The 20,391-nt window shown below is 58.9% G+C and overlaps 1 protein-coding gene across 1 annotated transcript in view; it reads left to right on the forward strand.

The window, feature by feature from the left end:
- Nucleotides 1-244: 244 nt before the first annotated feature.
- CAPN2 (calpain 2) overlaps nucleotides 245-20,391 on the forward strand; it is a 47,124-nt gene continuing 26,977 nt past the window's right edge. Inside the window, 2 exon segments of the mRNA NM_001195722.3 lie at nucleotides 245-481; nucleotides 4,189-4,258. Of these exon segments, the coding sequence (NP_001182651.1) occupies nucleotides 245-481; nucleotides 4,189-4,258 (307 nt within the window).

Genomic DNA, 20,391 nt, shown 5'->3' on the forward strand with positions numbered 1-20,391 from the left:
CCATTCCGCTCGTGGGCCGCAGGTGGCAGCACCCGCGCCGGGCCGGCTCCGCGCTCCGCAGGCCCCGGCTGGCGGCGTCCGGAGCCGGCGCCGAGCAGGCCGGGAGCGGCCCAGGCCACACCCCGCGGCCGCGGCGCTCTCCGCGGTGAATCATCGCTCGCCCGCCCGCAGTCCGCTCAGTGCGCCGGGCCCTGGCCGCGCGCCCCAGCTCGCCAACACTTGGCTCCCGCGCAGCGCCGCGACCATGGCGGGCATCGCAGCCAGGCTGGCCAGGGACCGGGAGGCGGCCGAAGGGCTGGGCTCGCACGAGAGGGCCGTCAAGTACCTGAACCAGGACTACGAAGCGCTGCGGGACGCGTGCCTGGAGGCCGGGACGCTCTTCCAGGACCCCTCCTTCCCGGCCCAGCCCTCGTCGCTGGGCTTCAAGGAGCTGGGGCCCTACTCCAGCAAGACTCGGGGCATCGAGTGGAAGCGGCCCACGGTAGGGGGCGCGAGGGCTGGGGGTGCGGGGCTGGGCGTGGGGCGGCCCGCCCGGGACCTCGGCCGCGCGCTGCGTCCCCCGGGCTGGGGTCGCGGGGACTTCGCCTTGGGACCTCACAAAAACTCGGGTGGCGCCCGGAGGGAGGCCGGGTGGAACCCTCAGGGCTGCAGGGAGATGCCGTCCGCCCAGGGTGGGCCACCAATGGGGACCTTGCGTGTTGGGCGAGAAAGCGCAGATCATATATGCGGGCGACCTCGCCAAGGGGCCGCTACCTTTATTCGGAGTTGCTTGTTTATCCGCGGAAAGGAGCTGCGCGACAGGAGCAGGGACAGCAAGTGTTCCCAGGAGCCGCGGGTTCCTGGTCGTGGTCCCCCTGGCCCCCGCCCCTCCCCCAGGAACCTCAGAGCCCCCTTGTCCTGCCCCTCGGGGTCTCTCCGGCTTTGGGATAACTTTGCTCTCAGACTTGCTTGTCCACTCTGCCCCTGCTGCCCCAGGACGCGAGCTGCGGCCCCCACACCCAGACTAGGGGGCCTCCCCCAGCTTCCACAGGGGCGGGTCTCTTCCTGTGCTCCCAGTCCAGCCCCTGGGTAGCCTTGAGTGGCAGGAAGTGCCCAGAACTCACCCTGCCTTGCCACCTCTCCAGGGCTGAAAGCAGCAGCAATGCCTAAATGCTAACTCCCTTCTCCCCTGCCTTGGCCTTCTTACCCGAGTCTGCCTTGCGCTCCTCCTTTGGGACTTTGCCACGTGGCCCCTCCCCAGGTGGTCTTTCCTGCCCATCCTTAGCAATGTCTTTCCCCCTTTCCTCATTCTCCCTGCTGGCCTTCACGGCATTTTTTTTTTTTTTTTTACAACGTGTACAAGTAATTGCCACCGTGTGTTTGCCCTTGCTACTGCAGGAAGTCCGGCACATCCCTATGCAATATATCTCCAGTGCCCTTCCACATTCGTTACTCATTCAACAGTATTTATTGAGTGCCTGTTACATACCTGGCACTGTCCTTAACACTCGGGGTGCATCAGTGAGCCCAATAGAAAATGACCGTGGAGTGAGTGGATGTGAGTTTATAATGAGCCCTCCATGAAATCCTAGTTGTCAAAGTGTGTTTGTCTTGCATTCATGTAGCACAGTCTGGGTTGCATAATGAATTTGCAGCTTTCGCTGATTTTAATTCATTCAATAAGCATTTATTGAATACCTACTGTTTGTAATGCCATGCATATAGTTTGTACCTCTGACGATATTAGAGGTGAGTGAGAGGGGACAAGTTCCCTAACAGCTGGAGTTTCCAGATGAGAAATAGAGCTCCAGGGCCACGTGCAGGCCCCTGCATGGGGCGGGCAGGCGGTGCACTGCAGTGAGCAAACAGGCTGGGGGAAGTTAGCTGCTTACTGGAGTCCCTCTGGTGTGCAGGGTGCAGCCAGGACTGTGTCCGGTGTGAGCATGTTGGAGCCCTCTCACAGCTGCTCCAACTGCCTCCTCCTACCTCTCCAACGCTGCTGGGGGCAGGCCAGGGGGACAGAAGCATTTCTGCTGGGTATGGATGTTAGCAAGTCAGCGCAGCAGAGCAGTTTCCATGGAAGGGCCAGGGTAGAGGCCAGGTTGCAGCAGGCTCCAAGGCGAGGGAAGCAGAAGTGAAGATGGAGATGGAGGAGAGTGAGTGAGTCCCAGGGCCCGACAGGCCACACTGCTGGAAGCAGTCGGGGTGTGTTACGATGACGGAATATGTTCCATGTTGAGTCACTGGAGGGGAAGGGATTGGAGATAAAGGTGGAAAGAGACAGTGAAGCAGGGTCCCTGAGGAAGTGAGAGTCAGGGGTGCGGCCAGGGCTGGGTGTGGTTTCTCCTGGCAGGGAGGAGGGACCGCTGTTGCTCAGAGAGAGACTCCCGGACCGGGCCAGGGGTTCAGCAGGAAGTGGGTAAAGTCCCGGTGAGGGTGAGGTGCGAGTGCCCCAGGTGCAGTGTAGAGGAAGCCGGTGTGATGCCGCGGTGGCACCTCCGTTAGGTGGGAGCAGGGGCGGGAGGCCATTGTCCCCTGGGAGCCGAGTGGCTTGCTGGAGGTCAGCCCCACCCCACCCCACCCGCATGTCCTGTCTCGAAGCCAGTGATTAAACAATGGACAACACTTACAGAGTGCATTACAGGTACCTCCTTTAACCCTCAGCGTCCTCCTGTGCAGGAGGTCCATCACAATTCCCATTGTGCAGGTGAGGACACTGAGGCCAGGGTCAAAGGACCCATAACACAGTGCCAGAGCCAGGGCTCAGGGTGAGGTTGCAGACGCCCAGGCCCTGGGGCCGCCCCCTCTGACTGTCACATCCCACAGTGAGGCTGACCCCCCGCTCGCTGTGCACAAGGTTCAGCATTCTGAGTGCCATGGGAAAAGTCCCTGTGAGGTAGGTGCCTGGCAGCCTCAGGAGTGGCATGCAGTGCTGTTTAAGGGAGCCCAGTCTGCTCCATCTGCCTGGTGAACTCTTGGCTGGTGGGCCTTGGGCAAAGCTGGCTTCATTTGCCCCAGCAAAAGAGCGTTCTCATTGTCCCTGTCACTTCCCCTACCCCCTAAGACCCCCAGCCCAACTCCTGGGACAGACAGATCTGAGTGGGGAGAATTTTCTCATTGTCCCTGTCACTGCCCCACCCCCTAACACACAAACACACACTCCCAGCTGCCGGGACAGACAGATCTGAGCAGGGAGAGGACAATGCAGAGGAACGAAGGGAATGTGCTGTGCAGCAGAAGAGCGTGTGCTGCCTGAGCCAGGGTAGCTGGCGGGGGGCGTGGGGTGTGGGGCGGGGGGTGTGGGGCGGGGGTGCACACGTGCAGCACTCGACCAGCTGTGAGACGCCTACGGACCACGCCACTGAGGCCAACAGGAACCCAGACAGGCACGCTGCCTTCCTCCGTGGCCTTGGGTGGAGCACAGACGCACCCAGAGAGGCCACTGCAGGGGCCGGCGTGAGTCAGGGCCGGCTCCCCCGGAGGCTGCTTGCAATGCCCTTGGAGCTGGTTCCTAGGCAGTTAGGGCCCAGCAGGAGTGCAGCTGTGCTTTAACTTCAGCGCCCAGTGCTGCCTGCCTGCCTGCCTGCCCGCCTCTCCTCTTTCCTCTCTCCCTCTGTGTGTGTGTGTGTGTGTGTGTGTCTCTCTCTCTCTGAAACAAGGATGAACCCATCTTGTGTTCCAGAGAGGGCCCCACGGGTAAAACTGCAAGCACAGTTTTTACTAAACAGCAGGTACAGGAGAATCGGAGACTCAGCCTAGGGAAGAATTCAGAAGGGCCAGAGCCCAGGCCCTGCTCTGTGTGCTCACTGGGGGTTGGACTATGAAGGAGGGCTCCGTGGAGGAGGCAGCAAGGAGCTGCCAAATATGGTGCAATGCAGAAAAGGAGGGGACAGGCTGAGAAATGGAGGAATTCCATAAAAGTCAAACAGCTTGTCCAGGACCAGAGGAGGGGTCGGGGAGCTCCGGAGAGGAGAGGGTCTCAGTGTCTGGTGGAGGAGTTGGGACTCCTCAGGGTTCCTGGGACACAGCAGGGTGGAGGAGCCCCACCCACTCCCTGGGGCCCATGAAGCAGGAGTCAGAGGGATCCCTCCAGAGCCCTGACTGCATGGGGGAGAGAGGGGTGCCGAGGCTCCCGCCGGCGACTCGGGTGTCCTAGCTGCAGAAGCAGCTGCCTGCTGGCTGACGGCACCTTGTGGGTCTCGTTCGCAGGAGCTGAGCCCTGAGCCCCAGTTCATCGTTGGAGGAGCCACCCGCACAGACATCTGCCAGGGAGCCCTGGGTGAGTGACGGACCCGGGGGAGGGGTGAGGGGACGTCCACGGCTTCTCTCCCTTCCCTGCCAGCGCGGTTCTGGTTCTGGGGCGGGGGTCCTCCCTGCAGCCCCACGCTGAGACCACCCCCTCCCCGCACGCACTGGGCGTGCGGCCAAGGTCAGGAGGGCTTCTGTAGTTTTCCCCTTGGTCCCTGGGCCGTCCTAGGCCGGAATTTCCAGGGGCCCACACCCAGAGGGAGGACCCTCCGCCCCGCCCCGCGCCGCCATCGTTCGGCTGTGGTTTGGGAAGCAAGCGGGGAGATGACTCATTGTAAAGGAAGAGGAAACCCAGCGCTGCGCGAGAGGAAGTTCAGGCACCAGGCGTTCTCGGTGTTTGCAGGCCGGCTCGGCGCGGTATCACTGCGCGCTGCTGTAGGGTTGTGGTGCTCACTGGAGCAAAGCCGCTGCGTGGCTGAGGTGTGAGTTGCGAGGTGTCTGGATCCCTGCCTGAGAAAGTCTTGGACCAGGTTGTGGAGAGAGGGCTCCTCCAGCCTTGGGATGAAAGCCCCAGGCCTGCTATGACGTCCCCAGGGCAGGACCTGTGCTCATTACTTAAGTTCTCTTGGAAGCTACCCTCCATTTTTCTGTAGGTTTATACTTTGTGAGCCTGCAATTACTGGAACAGAATACCGGCTCGGAGAAACAAAAAACCTGTTTCCTGCCATCTGACTCCCCAAATAAATTCATCAATCCCAAACTTGATTAGCTGGAATTATAGTTCCTTTTCTTTCAACTCACAGGGGCTCTGACACTCCTAGTAACAGCTGTGACAGTTAGGAACAGTTAGCATGTGCTATTCGCCAGACACTCAGCTCTGCTTGCAAAGTTCCTAAGGTACCACGATTATTATTATTATTCCCATTTTATGGATGAGCACACTGAGGTTCTTACATAGGCGAAGCAGGAAATGCAGTCTAACCTAGGGCCCATGTGTTTAACCCCTGAGCTAGACTCCCAGAGGGGGCACTGGAAGGGATGGGGGCATCCAGGGCCTGTCTGCCTTCCTGGGTAGCTTAGCATTTCCATGTCCAGAACTCCCTGGACGGCTCATCCTGGGGGCAGCCCCAGGCTGGGCACACAGCCCTGATGGGTGTCAAGTTCTGTGTGAGTCATTAGGATCGCATGGCCCCCGAGGGAGAGCATGACCCAGGGCTGGGCTGAGAAGCCCGCTTTGTGCAGAGCTCGCGCGCTGTGCGGATTGCTAAGATGCTAGTGCAGGTTGTGACCTGCAGGAAGCACACCCCTGCTTTCCTGTGCACTCTCCCACAGGTGGAAGCCTGGGTGCTCCTGGAGCACCCACTGCTTAGGACAGAAATTCCTAAGACTGTACCATAGATGGAGACTTTGAACAACCCTGGGGACTTCAGCAAATGGAGACAAACATGGCACCTGCTAAACACATACTCAGACTAAACATCTACTTTAAGGTTTATCAACATCTTAAGGGCAGGTTGCAACTAGCAAATGCGTGGTTGGAGTTCTGTTTAAATACCAGCAGGCCGTTTGCGGAGGAGACTGGCAAAGCTTACATTCCTGGGAGAAAGTCCCCTCTGGATGCAGCAAGCCAAACTGAAATGTAAACATTTTTGAAGTTTTTAAATTTCTCAGAAACTTGTCTGTAAGTTCTCTCTTTTTAAAAAATATTTACTTACTGGAAAGGCAGAGTGACAGAGGGAGATAGAGAAACCTCCTTTCTGTTGATTGACTCCCCAAATGCTCATGACAGCTGGAGCTGGGCCCAGAACTTCGTGCAGGTCTGCCACATGGGTGGCAACAACCCAAATACTTGAACCATCACCTGCTGCATTAGCAGGAAGCTAGATGGAAAGCAGAGTAGCTGGGACCTGAATCAGCACTCCGATAGGGGACACCTGCGTTGCAAGTGGAAGTTCAACCCACTATGCTGCAGGGCCGGCCCCTGGCCTGGGGTTTCCAAGGTTTGCCTCGTTTCTTTGTTTCGTACTCAGTGCTACGCTGGCCAGCTTGCTCTCCCGGCCTTTTATTTCAGAGGGGAACCTGGTTAGATGGCTGCCTGTGAAACGTGGTTTACTGAACTCCCGCCCTGGTCCTGGCATCTGGGCTAGGATGGTGAAGGGGTGGTGACGCGTCACTGTGTCCCAGGAGGCTCAGAAGCATCCGGACCAGGGGCCACGGCAGCAACACCCGCCACGTGGCCAGAGACAGGAGGCTGGGCTCTATGTGTGCTTGGAAGACGGTGGCCAAGTCCTCAGTCGGAGCCTCAGCGTTCTAAAAACAGGGAGGGAAGAGGAGGGCCCGAAGGCCCCCTGAGGAGTGGCGCTGGGCTGTGGTGGGGCTGCCCTGGCTCCCGCCCAGCTGCCCTCGTTCCCGTGGGGAAGCTCCGAGGGCCACGACATCGCCCTTTGGCTCCCACCCGGGGCAGCGGCGCTGCCCAGCGCCTGTGTAGCAGCTTGTGGAGCAGCTCTTCACGTCGGCTCACGCGGTCGTCCCTACTCAGAAGTAACTTCATCGCCCTCATGCAGAGGAGGCACAGAGAGGGACGGGCACGTGGAAAGCCACACGCCCCTGACGGTGCTGGAGGGGATGAGCTCTGACCCCGGCACCCTCCGAGTCGCCAGGGTGCCGTGCTAAGGAGCAGTCTTCGGAAAAATCCATTTCTTCTTCCTGCCCTTTCCACCCTGACACTCGCTCGGGTGCCCCAGGGCACCTGCGCAGGTGACATCCTCTGTGGCCTTCACTGTACTGACCACGGGTGGTTAGCCGCAAGCATCCTTTGTCTTTCCTGGAAGGCTCAGCAGTTCAGGTCGTGTCTGCAGGGCGGCCTTGACAGTGAGTCACCGACAGTATTGAGTGGTGCTTGGGGTGGCTTTGCAGTTGCTGGTGGTGATTGCCACTTGGAATGGCCCCCAGGGACCAGCAAGTTCGAATGCTGAGCCTCTCCTACCCTGAGGCTGCTAACCCTGCCTGGAAGGCACATGGGACTTAGCCCTGGCCGGCCCTGGCTTCCTGGGGTAGAGACCAAGGCTGCTGGTGCTGTCTGAGCTGTTGAAACAGTGCAGCCCCAAGTTCTGCAGGAACCTTAAGGGTGGCTCACCCTGACCCCATCCCCAAAAGCCCCCTGGGCCCCCCAGGACACCCACGAGGAGCTGTTTGGCCCTTCCCATCTGCCCAGCATGACAGAGTGGGGAGGGGCAGGGCCAGTGGGAGTAGCACTGCAGAAGGTGACGTTTCCAGTACTGCGACTCCACCCTTATTTGCCTGTGTGACTTCGGGCAGGTTACCCAGTATCCCTGAGCCCCAGCTTTCTCGTCTGTTAAATGGGGATACAGACATCCATAACTTAAAAGGTTTGTTTATCTATTTGAAAGGCAGAGTTAGAGGGAGAGACAGATCTTCCATCCGCTGGTTCACTCCCCCTAAATGGCTGCAGTGGCTGGGGCTGGGCCAGGCTGAAGCCAGGCGCCTAGAATTCCACCTGGGTCTTCCACATTGATGGCAGGGGTCCAAGCACTTATGCTGTCTTCCACTGCTTTCCCAACTGCACCATCAGGGAGCTGGAACAGTTGGGACTTGACCTGGTGCTCACATGGGATGCCAGCGTCATAGGTGGCGATTTAATCCGTTGGACCACAGTGCTGACCTGACGTGGTTTATTTTGACTTTGTGATGGTGCAAAACTGGTACGCATTCAGCAAAAACTGCACTTCTTTTTGTTTGTTTGTTTTAAAAAACTATTTTATTTATTTGAAAGAGTTAGAGAGGTAGAGACAGAGAGAGGTCTTCCATCCGCTGGTTCATTCCCCATATGGCAGCAACGGCCGGAGCTGCACCGATCCAAAGCCAGGAGCCAAGAGTTTGGAGCTTCTTCCGGGTCTTCCACACGGGTGCAGGGTCCCAAGGACTTGGGCCATCTTCTTCTGCTTTCCCAGGCCACAGAAGAGAGCTGGATTGGAAGTGGAGCAGCCGGGACTAGAACCGGCCCCCATTGGGATTCTGGCCACAACGCTGGCCCCAAAACTGCACTTCTTATTTTGAATCTGGACGTGTCCCTGGACTACAGGAGCCATGAACCTTCCTAGAGACCCTAGGCAGCGGCCACCGATGCGATCACTAGGGCAGCCGTTGAGTCAGGGCCCTGCACTGTGTTTGGTACCTGGGATCCTCAGGGCTGTGTCAGGTGGTTTTGCCCAACCGTAGGTTGCTGTAAGTGTCCTGAGCACGTTTGGGGTAAGTGAGGCTTATCAATGCGCTTTCGACTGAGGGTCTTTTCAGTTTATGATGAGTTGAGGAGCATCTCTGATGAGTATGCGCCCTTCCCAGCACGGTGAGGAGTGTAGGCCAACCCCCTTGGCACGCTGGGGAGTCCTCCACAGATTCCAGGGGCCACTGGTTATTACCGAGTCCAGCCACATGAAAAGTCCTTCTGCCAAAATGTGCAAGAGAAAAAAGATGTCAAAGAAGAAGAAAAGGAGGAAAAAGGAACTGACTTGGGGCCAGCACTGTGGCATAGCCGGTGAAGCCACTGCCTGCAGCGCCAGCATCCCGTCTGGATGCCGACTGTGTCCCAGCTGCTCCACTTCCCATCCAGCTCCCTGCTAATGGCCTGGGAAAAGCAGTGGAAGATGGCCCAGGAGTTTGGGCCCCTGCCACCCATGTGGGAGACCCAGAAGAAGCTGCTGGCTTCAACCTGGCCCAGCGCTGGCCATTGTGGTCGTTTGGGGAGTAAACTGGCAGATGGAAGAGTCAGTCTCTCTCTCTTTGTAACTCTGACTTTTGAAATAATAAGTAAGTCTTTTATAAAGAAAGGAGATAAGTTGGGTTGGAAAGTAGACGCTCATGCTTTGAAAAGCTGGTGGGATCTGTGGGTGAGCTGTGTTTGGGTAGCACATGATTATAGCACTTGGGGGGAGGAATGTGTGGGGAGGAGAGATGCGTGGGGGTGGGGGCAGATGCACACTCTTGGGTTTCAGAAGCTGAAGTTGTAAATGTTTTTAAATAACTTTTTCAATGATCTTTAAGTTACACGTTTACAATTTTGCTTTTACAATTCGTGCTTTTTAAATATGTTAGACTTACTATTTTAAAACAACTGAAAACTTCAGGACAATTGAGAAGACAGAACCGAGGTTTCTGCACACGGCACACCTGGTCTCCCCTGTAGTTAGTGTCTACGGCAGTAGAGGGCATTGGGTACGATGGTGAAACACCATCATCAAAGGCCGCACTTTGGTCTGCCTTGTCTTCCCCTAACGTCCTTTTGCTGTCCCGCGGTCCCCCCAGGGCAGCTCGTCACCCTGAGCTGTCCTGTCGTCTTCGGCCCCTCTTGGCTGTGACAGGTCCTCGGTCGTGTCTTGTTTGTGGTGACCTTCAGGCGTGCCAGTCGGGGATCATGGAGATGACCCTCTACTGGAATTCGTAGATGCCTTAAAATAACGCGTGCAGTTAAGAATACTAGAATATAGGTGCTGGCTGTTTTGATTTTTTGTTTTTTTTAGTTTTTACTTACCTACTTGAGAGACAGAGATCTTCTATCCACTGGTTCACTGCCCCAGGTGCCAGCTCGTGCTGGGTCAGGCCAAAGCTGGGAGCCAGAAACTCAATCCCAGTCTTCCATGTGGGTGGCAGGGACCCAACTACTTGAGCCATCGCTGCTGGCTCCCAGGATCAGCATCAGCAGAAAGCCTGAGTCCAGAGCCAGAGCCCCAGTTATCAAGCCCAGGCGCCCCAGTGTGGGACCAAGGTGTATCTGGAATCTTAACCACTAGGCCAAGTGCTCACCCTGGGGTTGGCTGGTTTGATGGAGAAAAAAAAAATGCTTTCTTTGCTTTTCTTTTTTTTTTTTTTTTAAGATTTATTTATTTGAAAGTAATAGTTACACAGAGAGAAAAGGAGAGGGAGAGAGGGAGAGAGAGAGAGAGAGAGAGAGAGGTCTTCCATCCGCTGGTTCACTCCCCAATTGGCCACAACAGCTGGAGCTGCACCGATCTGAAGCCAGGAGCTTCCTCTGAGTCTCCCACATGGTGCAGGGGCCCAAGGACTTGGACCATCCTCCATTGCTTTCCCAGGCCATAGCAGAGAGCTGGATCAGAAGTGGAGCAGCCAGGACTGGAACCGGCGCCCATATGGAATGCTGGCACAGCAGGCTGCGGCTTCACCCACTACGCCACAGTGCCAGCACCTAAATATTTTTCTTTTTCTTGAAAATGGTCACTTGGCCATCGGCCTCAGCACCCCGACTTCTGGGGCAGGCATGGGGCCCATGAGTCACAGTCTCCCCTTAGCTTCTCCTCGCCCCTGTGGCTGCTCCGCCACTCCTATGAGCTGCCCTCTCTGTGCTACTCATCCGGTTCACAAACAGGGCAGGGACGAACCATAGCCCTGTTGGTACCCAGAGACCTTGGCCTGACCACACCAGCTATGGCAGTTGGACAGCAGGGCTGCAGCTTCGTCAGATGTCTGAAGGTCAGGTCACCCCTGGTGTGGCAGCAGGGGTGAGGAGACTGTCCCCACACACTTTCCCCTGAAGCCTGGGGCCCCGCTGCTGCCCAGGGCCCTGGGATCGGGGGTGGGGGTCAGAGGAGGGGATGTTTCACCTGGGCAGGTGCTCCCTGAGCGTTGCCACTCGCTTTACCCGCTGTGGCCTCTGTCCCCTTGTCTCTGCGATGAGAGAGCTGGGTCAGCTCTTCCTAAGACCTGACTACCTCTGTGACTCTGAAACCTGCTGTCGCCTCCCCTGCATCCCCCGAGTCCATTCTGCATCCCCCCTCCCCAAGCTCCTGCTGGACGCCTATTTGTGAGCAAGGACATGTCTGCTTCGAGGTCCTGGGCGCCTTGTCCAGGTGTCCAGCTTCAGTTCCCAACTGAGGGGTCCCTCCCAGGGCATTCAGAAGCAAGCTGGCCTGCGGTCTGCAGGGGTCATGGCCGGCAGCACCTAGGGCGATGGCGCCCAGGAGGAGGTGGCTGGCATTGCCTCTGGCTGGCCTGGCCAGCAGGTGTGTGCCCAGGCAGATACTTGACCAGCACTGAAACAGAATGGGTAGCAGTGATGGAATGTTCCGGATCTGCACTGCCCAGTCAGGTAGTCACTGGCCACCTGTGGTTGTTGAGCACTTGCGATGTGACGAATGAATGCAATGAATTTGTAATTTATTGTCACCGGTCATTCGGCAGCACAGCAGACAAGTGAGCTTTGGGACCCAGCCTCTGTCCTTTGTTCCCTGGGCTGGGCTGGACTGGGCTGGGCTGGACTGGGCTGGGCTGGGCCGGGCCGGACTGGGCTGGGCCAGACTGGGCTGGGCTGGGCTGAGCCAGGCCAGACCAGGCCAGGCCAGGCCAGTCCTCACAGCAGAGCCCTCCCTGCGAGGCACAGATGCAGGTCACTGCCTGCAAGCATCAGGGTCAAGTGCAAGGTTTGGTTGTCCAAGAGTTAGGGGCTGGCCTCTCGGTTCTGCCACTCATGAATGCCGTCGATATTTTGAGTAAATAGCCTCTAGTCTTGGTTCTTTGTCCTTAAAATGCGGATAACAAAATCTGCCGGGGTCCGGGGAGGCGGTGAGCTGATACTGGAATCAGGCATGAAAAGCTTGGAGCGCCGGGGGTGATGTGCAGAAAGGGGTCTGCAAATTCGGATTGCGGGGTATCCTCAGGGACCGGGTGTCTGTGGGAGCACTGCCACGGGAGATGGAGCTGCGTTGTGCTGGGTCCCAGCCCTGGCCCTGGGCATCGGTAGCCACTGACGTTTTGGAGAAGGGTGTGGTGGAGGAAGCAGTGTTCAGGGAAAACCTCCAGAAACTCAGTGAAGTCTCTGCTCCAACTTTCTGAGCTCATGCGATGGTCACTGCTTCCTAGTGTCGCCCCCAAAGGGCCAGAGGTCCTTCCATGCCACAGAGCTGGGACTCTCCCCTCTCCCGACACAGGCACCTGCCTCGGGGACCCTGTGGTTCTCAGCCACAGTGTCAGAACAGCGAGGCGTGTGTCCGTCCCTCTCCTCTTCCCACACAGCGGGAAACTTTAAGACCACGTGACTGAACGGTGTCTCTGTGGGTCCCTTGTTTCTCTGCGGAGCAGGATCTGAGTGAGAGCATCGCCGGCATTCCTTCCTGCTGGGCCAGCCCTCTGTGTGACGTTGCTCCTGCACTTTGCCGTCCCCGCCCCAGAGGGACCACCTTCTGTTAGCCCAGCCCCGTGAGTGCCCCTGCGAGTCAGAAACATAGGTGTACGTAGGTATGCAGCCGCCTGCTTCCTCCAGGAGGTGAAGAGGGGAAGTCCTGGAAGAGCGGGGACTCAGGACAGAGCTGGCAGCCAAGGATCGTGCTCCCCCGTCCCCTCCTGTGGGGTCTGTGACAGCGCAGTGATCAGGGGAGGGAAGTGCTGGGGGCCCTGGGATTGGGTAGTGACCATGGGGCCAGGGCCTGGCGGGGGCAAGGCTGCAGGGAACCGGCATCCTCCTGGAGCAGGAACGGCTGGGAAAGGAAGGGGCTCAGCTTCCACAGCCGCCACTTGACAGTGTGTGTGCGTGTGTGTGTGTGTGTGTGTGCGCGCATGCACGTTAGGGGTGACCTGCAGGCCCCAGCATCGTCACCTCCGGCTATGGGGGGCATGGGGTAGGACCCTGTGTGTTAAGGGCTGGGAGGTGAGTCAAGTCCAGGGCCTCCCCCCAGCCCCTGATAGGAAAAGAGGTGATGTGCGTGGGCGGAGAACTCGCGGCCCAGGGTCGCCTGTTCTGGGCTCTGCCAGACGCTGCAGGGAGTAAGTGGAAAGTGGCCCAGAGTGACTCATCAACTGCCACCCCCCCCAGCCTGGGACCAGGTGTCCTCCAGGGAAGCCCTCGCCCGCCAGTGCTGGGGGTGGGGAGTGGGGCTCCTGTGTAGCTTTCCTCCCCCATGCTGCCCCTTCTGGGCAGGGTGTTAAGATACTGTGGTCTCAGGGAGGGTTAAGAGGTGGCCTGGCAGCCGTCAGGTCTGGGCCAGCCTGTCGCTTCTCTAAGGCAGCAGACAGATTTGAGACAGAGTCTTGGCCCAGTCTTTTTTTTTTTTTTTTTTTAATTTTTTTGACAGGCAGAGTGGACAGTGAGAGAGAGAGAGACAGAGAGAAAGGTCTTCCTTTGCCGTTGGTTCACCCTCCAATGGCCGCCGCGGCCAGCGCGCTGCGGCTGGTGCACCGCGCTGATCCGATGGCAGGAGCCAGGTACTTCACCTGGTCTCCCATGGGGTGCAGGGCCCAAGCACTTGGGCCATCCTCCACTGTACTCCCTGGCCACAGCAGAGAGCTGACCTGGAAGGGGGGCAACCGGGACAGAATCCAGCGCCCCGACCGGGACTAGAACCCAATGTGCTGGCGCCGCAAGGCGGAGGATTAGCCTAGTGAGCCGCGGCGCCGGCCCTTGGCCCGGTCTTGACCACCGTCTTGGCCCACGTGAATCCCCCTGGGGTAGCTGTCCTGTGCAGTAGTCTGTGTTTAGCAGCAGCTTTGGCCCTTGTGACAGCCACAGATGCCGCCAGGGGTTCCCAGAGGGAGGGGGATGGGAAGGGCCCCTTGAGGACCACTGCAGGGGTCCAGGGGGAAATGTGGAAATGTTAAAGGGGGAGGTCACTGGGCACCAGGGCACAGAGTGCCCGTGCTGAGCCGTGAAGATCCCCAAACAGGACATGGCCAGGCAGGGATCAGGTGCTGAAGACAAACTGGTGCACTTTCCAGCATTGCTGCAGCCTCACGAAGCCACAGCTGGGAGTCGGCTCTGTAGGACGGGCGAGCACTGGGAGCGTGCAGCGTGCAGCGTGCAGCGTGGGGGCACATTGCTGGGATGTTTGAGCTTGTGGGAGCTGGCACTCCTCCTGCCAGCCATGCAGGAGACGGCCCCACCCCCTAGCCTCGAGAATGCCTCCCAGGCAGGCCTGTCTCCTCAGCTTCCTGGCCCAGGTGCCCTTCCTGGGAGCACACGTGGGAGACTGTAGGACACATCTCGGTCCCGAGGTGTCCCCAAGGGCCGCAGAGTGTTTGGGTGTCTTGCAAATCCTGATGCCTCTCTTGGCGTTGGCTCCCTCTTCTTGCTGGCTCTACCAGAGGTGGCACCTGTTAGCAGGTGCATGTTACTGTGCCTGGCCTGAGTTAGATTTCAGACTCCCAGGCACTGAGTTTAGGAAGGTCCCTGTCTTACTGCATCTGCATCCAGTGTGTAGCAGCCCACCCCAAAATAAATGACTTGAGACGGTGGTCATTTTATCATTCTGGAAGCTGAGTGGCTGAGCTAGGTGACTTCCAGGGTCTCTCAGGAGAGTACAATCAGACAAGGGTGGAGATGTGGTTGCCTAAAGCCCCCTTGCCCGCATGTCTGGGGCTGAGACTGGAGGTGGATCAGCTGGGGCTCCAGGGAGCTTGATTCTTACGTGGTTTATGCCGTGGGCTTGAAGGGAGCTGAGCTTGCACAGTGGTAACATCCCAAGAGAGTCGAGGAAGCTGGCTCGCCCCAGATGACCTGCGCTCAGGAGTCACATAGCGTCACTTTGGCAGATCCTGCTCTTTGAGATGGACAAAGTTCTGCCCAGGTTCAAGGGGAAGGGACATAGGCCCCACTTCCCCATGGGGAATGGAACATTCTGGAAGAGTGTGGGAGACTAGAACTATTATCGCTGCCATTTTGCTCCTCTTTGAACACCAGCCTTCTTGTCCTTTACCCAGGTGACCACAGCTACTTAGTCCATCATGGTCTGGGGGAGGCAGGGAAATTCTGGGGCTCCCAATATGCAAGGCAGTGGGTAACCCCCAAGCGTTTCTGAGACACTCCCAGGGCCTGAGTGCCCTGACGGCACAGGCCAGCCATCGCCTCTCTGTTTCTGTTTGTCAGCTTTACTGGGTGCCCGGTATAGGAAGAGCAGTGCCTGGGGCTTCAGGCCAGACAGAGAAGACAGAATAAAAACAGTGCCCCCTCTCTATTCAAGACCCTTGTCTCAGCCTCCTGTGCCAACCTTGGCCAGTCCTCTCCATCCCAGGTCTTTAATTTGTCCCCAAGCCTCCCTGTCCTCCAGGCCTTAATTCTCCCCTGTAGTGCTGATCGGGGTCTCTGTCCATCTCTAGTTCACTTTGGACGTTCCTGCCAGAAACCCCAGTGTGCAGGGAGCTGAGGGGATGACCAATGTTAGGTTTTGGTGGTGAAGTGCTGGAATGCTGGGGTCCCACGAAGGGGAACAGCCACAGGTGACAGGGGACACCCCAAGGAGGAGTCGCCCAGGATGGTTGTGAAGGGAGAGGGGTAGGGGAGGCATAAGGCATCCAAGCCTAAGGCAGCGGGAGCAGTGTGTTCTGCAGCGGGAGGTGGTTCATTCTGGACAGCTCAAGTGCCGTGTGCCCCGAGGGCCTGGTGCAGAAGTGGAAGTGACAAGAGGAGCTCTTGGCTTAAACTCCCTGCAGTCCCAGTTCCTACCAGAGCTCAGCCTTCTCCGCTCACCCAGCACAGCCTGTCCTGCTACCTGCTGGCCCTGCACTGTGCTCCCCGCCCCCACTCCTGTCGGGTCTCTGCCTTGGACCTCGCTCCCTGAAGAAGCTCCACCCCCTAGCCCTTAGGGCTCAGTCCCAGCTCCTCTGCCTCTGTGCACCCAGGCAGCCTGCTCAGATTGCAAGCCTAGCACACTCACTGCCGCCATCTGACCATGTTCCACAGCTGTGTGCCGGCTGGGAGCTGGCCTCTGAAATAGCCCTTTGGAGTCAGGGGAGAAGAAAGACATGAGTGCCTGGGAGGCCAGGGGTGCCCAGAGGAGGGTGGGGCCCCTGGTGAGGAGTCACGGTGGGGGTGCAGAGGCAGGGAGGGCTTCTGTGAGCAGGGCTGGCGCTGGGCACCGGGCAGGGCGTTCTGTCTGCCGCTCCAGGAGGAAGGACTTCCTGGGCCTGGTTCTGGCGTGGGGGTGTTTACAGCAATGAGGACCTGCTCCCCGCTGCAGGCCTGGGGACTGTGATGAGCCAGACTCCGTCCCTCTGGGGTGGTCGGCGGGCCGCTGCATCTGTGGTGAGATGGTCACGCGGGGACAGGTGCATCAGAAGCCCAGCATACCCTGGGCTTCCTGGGTGGCGCCCCAGCTCTGCCCCACTTTCCTGTTTGTGACGGAAAGGCGGTCGTGGTGGAAGGGAAAGAACAAGAAAACAAAAATATTATGGGAGAGCCACCAGCGCCACAAGTATGAGTAATGGGCTGCAGCCCCTCCCCACAGAGCCCCCGCCGGCTGCAGCTGTGCACAGAGCTGACCCTCGAACACGAGGCCAGGGCCAGGCTGCAGCTGTGGAAACTTACTAATGTGGCCTGGATGAATTTAGCTTCTCAGGAGAGGGCCCCGAGCATAAAGGGGCATTCATCAGGTCTGTCTGGGAGGGTGTCCTCGTCGCAGGTCCTGTCTGAGGCGTGGGTGTGCAGGACAAGCTGCAGATTCCTGGGCTGCTCACCCAGGCGTCTGAGGAGGGGGAGCCGCCTGCAGACAGCGAAGCCCTCTACCCAGGGTGGGGCAGCCGGCCTCGAGGTCCAAAAGTCTCACTGGGGCCTCCTTTCCCCAAACAGTGGGGGCACAGGAGAGAGCGTGAATTTGGAAGCACACAAAAGGGACCGGTGAGGCCAGCAGGTACCCCAGAGGTGGGGCGGAGAGGATGTGGCTAAGCAACTGTGGATCAGCTGAAGAAGCAGTGGTCAGAGCTCCCCGGGAGGACCCACAGTCCAGGCAGGGGAGGGACTGCCGCCCCACTGGTCTTGTGTTGTGGGGGACAAGGCGGAAAAGGGGCTGCAAAGCCAGCCTTGCCCCCAGTGAGGGAGGGGCTGTGAGGGGCAGCAGCACCCTGCAGGCTCCCCTGGGGTCCGAGCTTGCACCTGCAGCCCCCAGTGCTCTTCCCTTCCTCTTTTTCCTGCTTTTTGGGACCTGCCCCCTACTCCTTCCAGAGAGCTTACAGAGGCCCAGGATGCAGACAGACCCCATAGCCCTCAGCCCTCCTCACTGAAGCCCTCCCCTCCCCTCCCCTCCTCTTCCTCCCTTCCCTCCCCTCCCTTCCCCTCCCCTCCTCCCCTTCTCCCCTTCTCTCTCTTCCCTTCTCCCATTCTCTCTCTTCCCTTCCCCTCCCCTCTCTTCCCTTCCCCTCCCTTCCCCTCCCCTCCTCTCTCCTCCTCTCCTCTCGCCTCCCTCCTCTCTTCTCCCCTCCCCTCCCCTCTTCTCCCCTCTCCTCCTCTTGCCTTCCCTCCTCTCCCCTCCCTTCTTTTCCCCTCCCCTCCCCTCCTCTCCCCTCCCTCTCCTCTCCCCTCCCTCTCCTTTCCCCTCCCCTCCCTCTCCTTTCCCCTCCCCTCCCCTCCCTCTCCTTTCCCCTCCCCTCCCTCCCCTCCCTCTCCTTTCCCCTCCCCTCCCCTCCCTCTCCTTTCCCCTCCCCTCCCTCTCCTTTCCCCTACCCTCCCCTCCCTCTCCTCTCTTCTCCCCTCCTCTCCCTTCTTCTCCTCTCCCCTCCCCTCCTCTCCTCTCTTCTCCCTTCCCCTCTCCTTCCCCTCCCCTCCCTTCTCCCATCCTCTTCCCTCCCCTCCTCTCCCCTCTTCTCCTCTCCCCTCCTCTCCTCTCTTCTCCCTTCCCCTCTCCTTCCCCTCCCCTCTACTCCCCTTCCATCTACCACCTCTCCTTCCCTTTCCAATCCCCTCCCCTCCCATACTCCATCCCTCCACTCCCCTTTCCTCCCCCTTCCCACCTCTCCCCTCCTCCCCCACTCTCCTCCCACTCCCTTCCCCCCCTCCCCTCTCCTCCCCCCTCACCTCTCCTTCCTTCCCTTCCCCTTCTCCCCTCTCCCCATCTCTTCCCCCTCTTCCTCTCCTCCCCCTTCCTTCCATTCCCCTCCCCTCCTCCCCTCCCCTCCTCTCTTCCTGCCTCTCCTCCCCCCACTCCATCCCTTCCCCTTCCACCTTCCTCTTCCCTCCCAAGGGGATAGGCAGCCTGCACAGGGACATCTGTGAGCCTGCCACAGCGAGCGAGCGTACCAGCTCACTTGCTTGGGACCCCTGTCTGCCCAGCTCGGCAGCAGCCCTGCCCCGAGTTCCCCCTTGGCCTGCAGGCCACAGGGCCCCTGAGGAGCCTGCCTCCTCCTTGTGCGCATGGCGGAGCGGTGCTGGGACAGGACAGGGGACAGTGCCTGCGGAGGGAGGGGCTCAGGAAGGGCGATCCCAAGGGGCTGAGCTGGGGGAACAAAGGCAGGCAGAGGGGAGTGAGAGGTCAGCCAAGAGCCCAGGATCCAAGGAACCTGGAGACGGATGGGCCGGCAGGTGCTGCCTCGGGACCAGGAGGCAGAAGGTGTGCAGGCAGGTGGCAGCCAGGGTAAGACACCAGGGTCGGAACAGTGAGTTTAGCTCTTCTGAGAGAACAGACGTGAACCCGGCCCCTAGTGAGACGGGCCTCTTGCAGGGACCCTGGAGGCCCACTGGGGGAAGGCAGGACATCTCGGTGCCAACCCAAGCAAACGATAAGGAGGCAAGTGCGGCCTCGGGACCCTTGCTGACCACCACCTAACCTTGCTGGCTGCACACCCCTGGAACCCTGCTCCTTCCGGTGTCCGCTGGAAACCTTTCAGGCATTTGCACATTGGGGCGTTTAAACCCAAGGGTTCCTCTCCCATGGGTGTTTGCAGGCTGAGTGTGATCCCTCGGCGTGGGGTGTTAGCTCTTTCTCCTGCTCAGGAGACGGAGATCAGAAGCAGTGAGGTTTGTGGAGGAAGGGGGCAGGCAGCCCCTAAGCATGAGGGACGCCCAGGTGGACTTGTCCTAGGTAGCAGGCAGGCAGAAAAGTCCCCATCCCTCTCCCCAGCTGCTCAGGCTGTGCTAGCTAGCTCTGGGGAGCGCACAGAGGACGGAGTGGCCCACCTGTGTCCCTGGAGCCTGCAGCTGTGAGCCCATTGCTGGTGTCCTGGTGTCGATGACAGTTTATGAGACCGGGCACCACGGTGAGAAGAGAAGAAGCAAAAGAAGGAAAGAGTGGGAAACAGAGAAGCTCCAGGCAAACCAAGGGGCTGGTAGAGAGAGACCGAGCCACTGAGGTGTCGTCGTCTTGGGGGTATTCGTATGTCATCTCCGAAGAGCAAATGCAGGGGTTGTGTTAGCTACTGCAAAGGCAGGGGCGGTCTTAATGGAGCCTTTTCCAACTTGTTTTTGTCAAAACCGGAATCTTACTGTCGTTTGGCAAATATTTGTCACATGGGCATCCATCCTGTGTTGTTTGCTGTGTGCGTGCTGGCAAGGAGCTGTGGGGTGGAGTTGGTCTGGCCTGCTTCTAGTTGCATGCTCCCTCATGGGGAACCCCCAGCAGGCCCTGGCTGACACGGCCGTGGCCATCGGTCATCCCTAGCAGCCGCCTGACTCCCCGGGGAGGCGCAGGGGCTGTTAGATGGGCAGTGCCCCTGCGCTGACCCCTCTCCCCCTATTCTTGTCCCACAGGCTGGCCAGGAGGGGCGCATGAGGGCCAGTGAGTCAGAGTGCCTTAGTGTTTGCAAAGGCCACGCCTCATTCCACGAACCAGGGGCGCAAACCCTGACCCACAAACCATAAAGGAAAATAGCCCTAAAGCAAAGACAGTCCAGAAAGAAGAGGGTTCAGGTCTGGAGAGAACAAGGCCGGGGGCTGTCCAGGGCACCTCAGCTGCTGCAGGCACTCGCCCGAGGGCCGTGGACACATCTCCTGTGGCCTTGGGGAAGTCGTGGAGAACCCACCAGGCAGGCCCAGAGGGCCCGGGGGATGCTGGCTGTGTGAGACATCAATGGGGAGAGGGTGGTTCTGGGCGCCCCTAAGTCTGAGCTTGCACCACCCCACCCCCACCACCTTGTGAGATTTTTGAGGTGCTCCGAGGCGTCTCCGCACTTGACCTGGTTAGCTGTGTGTTTCGCAAGCTTACCTGACCATAGAACGTTCCCTCAAGGAACTCCCACTCACTTCTTGAGGACGGAGTTTCCCCAGAACGCACTCTGGAGAGACACCGGAATAAGCCAGATGACTGGCTGCTCCTGTCTCGAGGACTTCCACCATAAAGCAGCATTTGCATCTCCGAATAACTGACAGGAAGCTCTCCGTTTGGCCTGTGAGCAGGACACAGTCTGGAGGATGTATTGAGGGCACTAAACTAAGGCTTTCGG

The sequence above is a fragment of the Oryctolagus cuniculus genome, chromosome 13, assembly GCF_051225735.1.
Source record: "Oryctolagus cuniculus isolate XC-2025 breed Fujian yellow rabbit chromosome 13, ASM5122573v1, whole genome shotgun sequence".
In the NCBI taxonomy this organism is placed as follows: Eukaryota; Metazoa; Chordata; class Mammalia; order Lagomorpha; family Leporidae; genus Oryctolagus; species Oryctolagus cuniculus.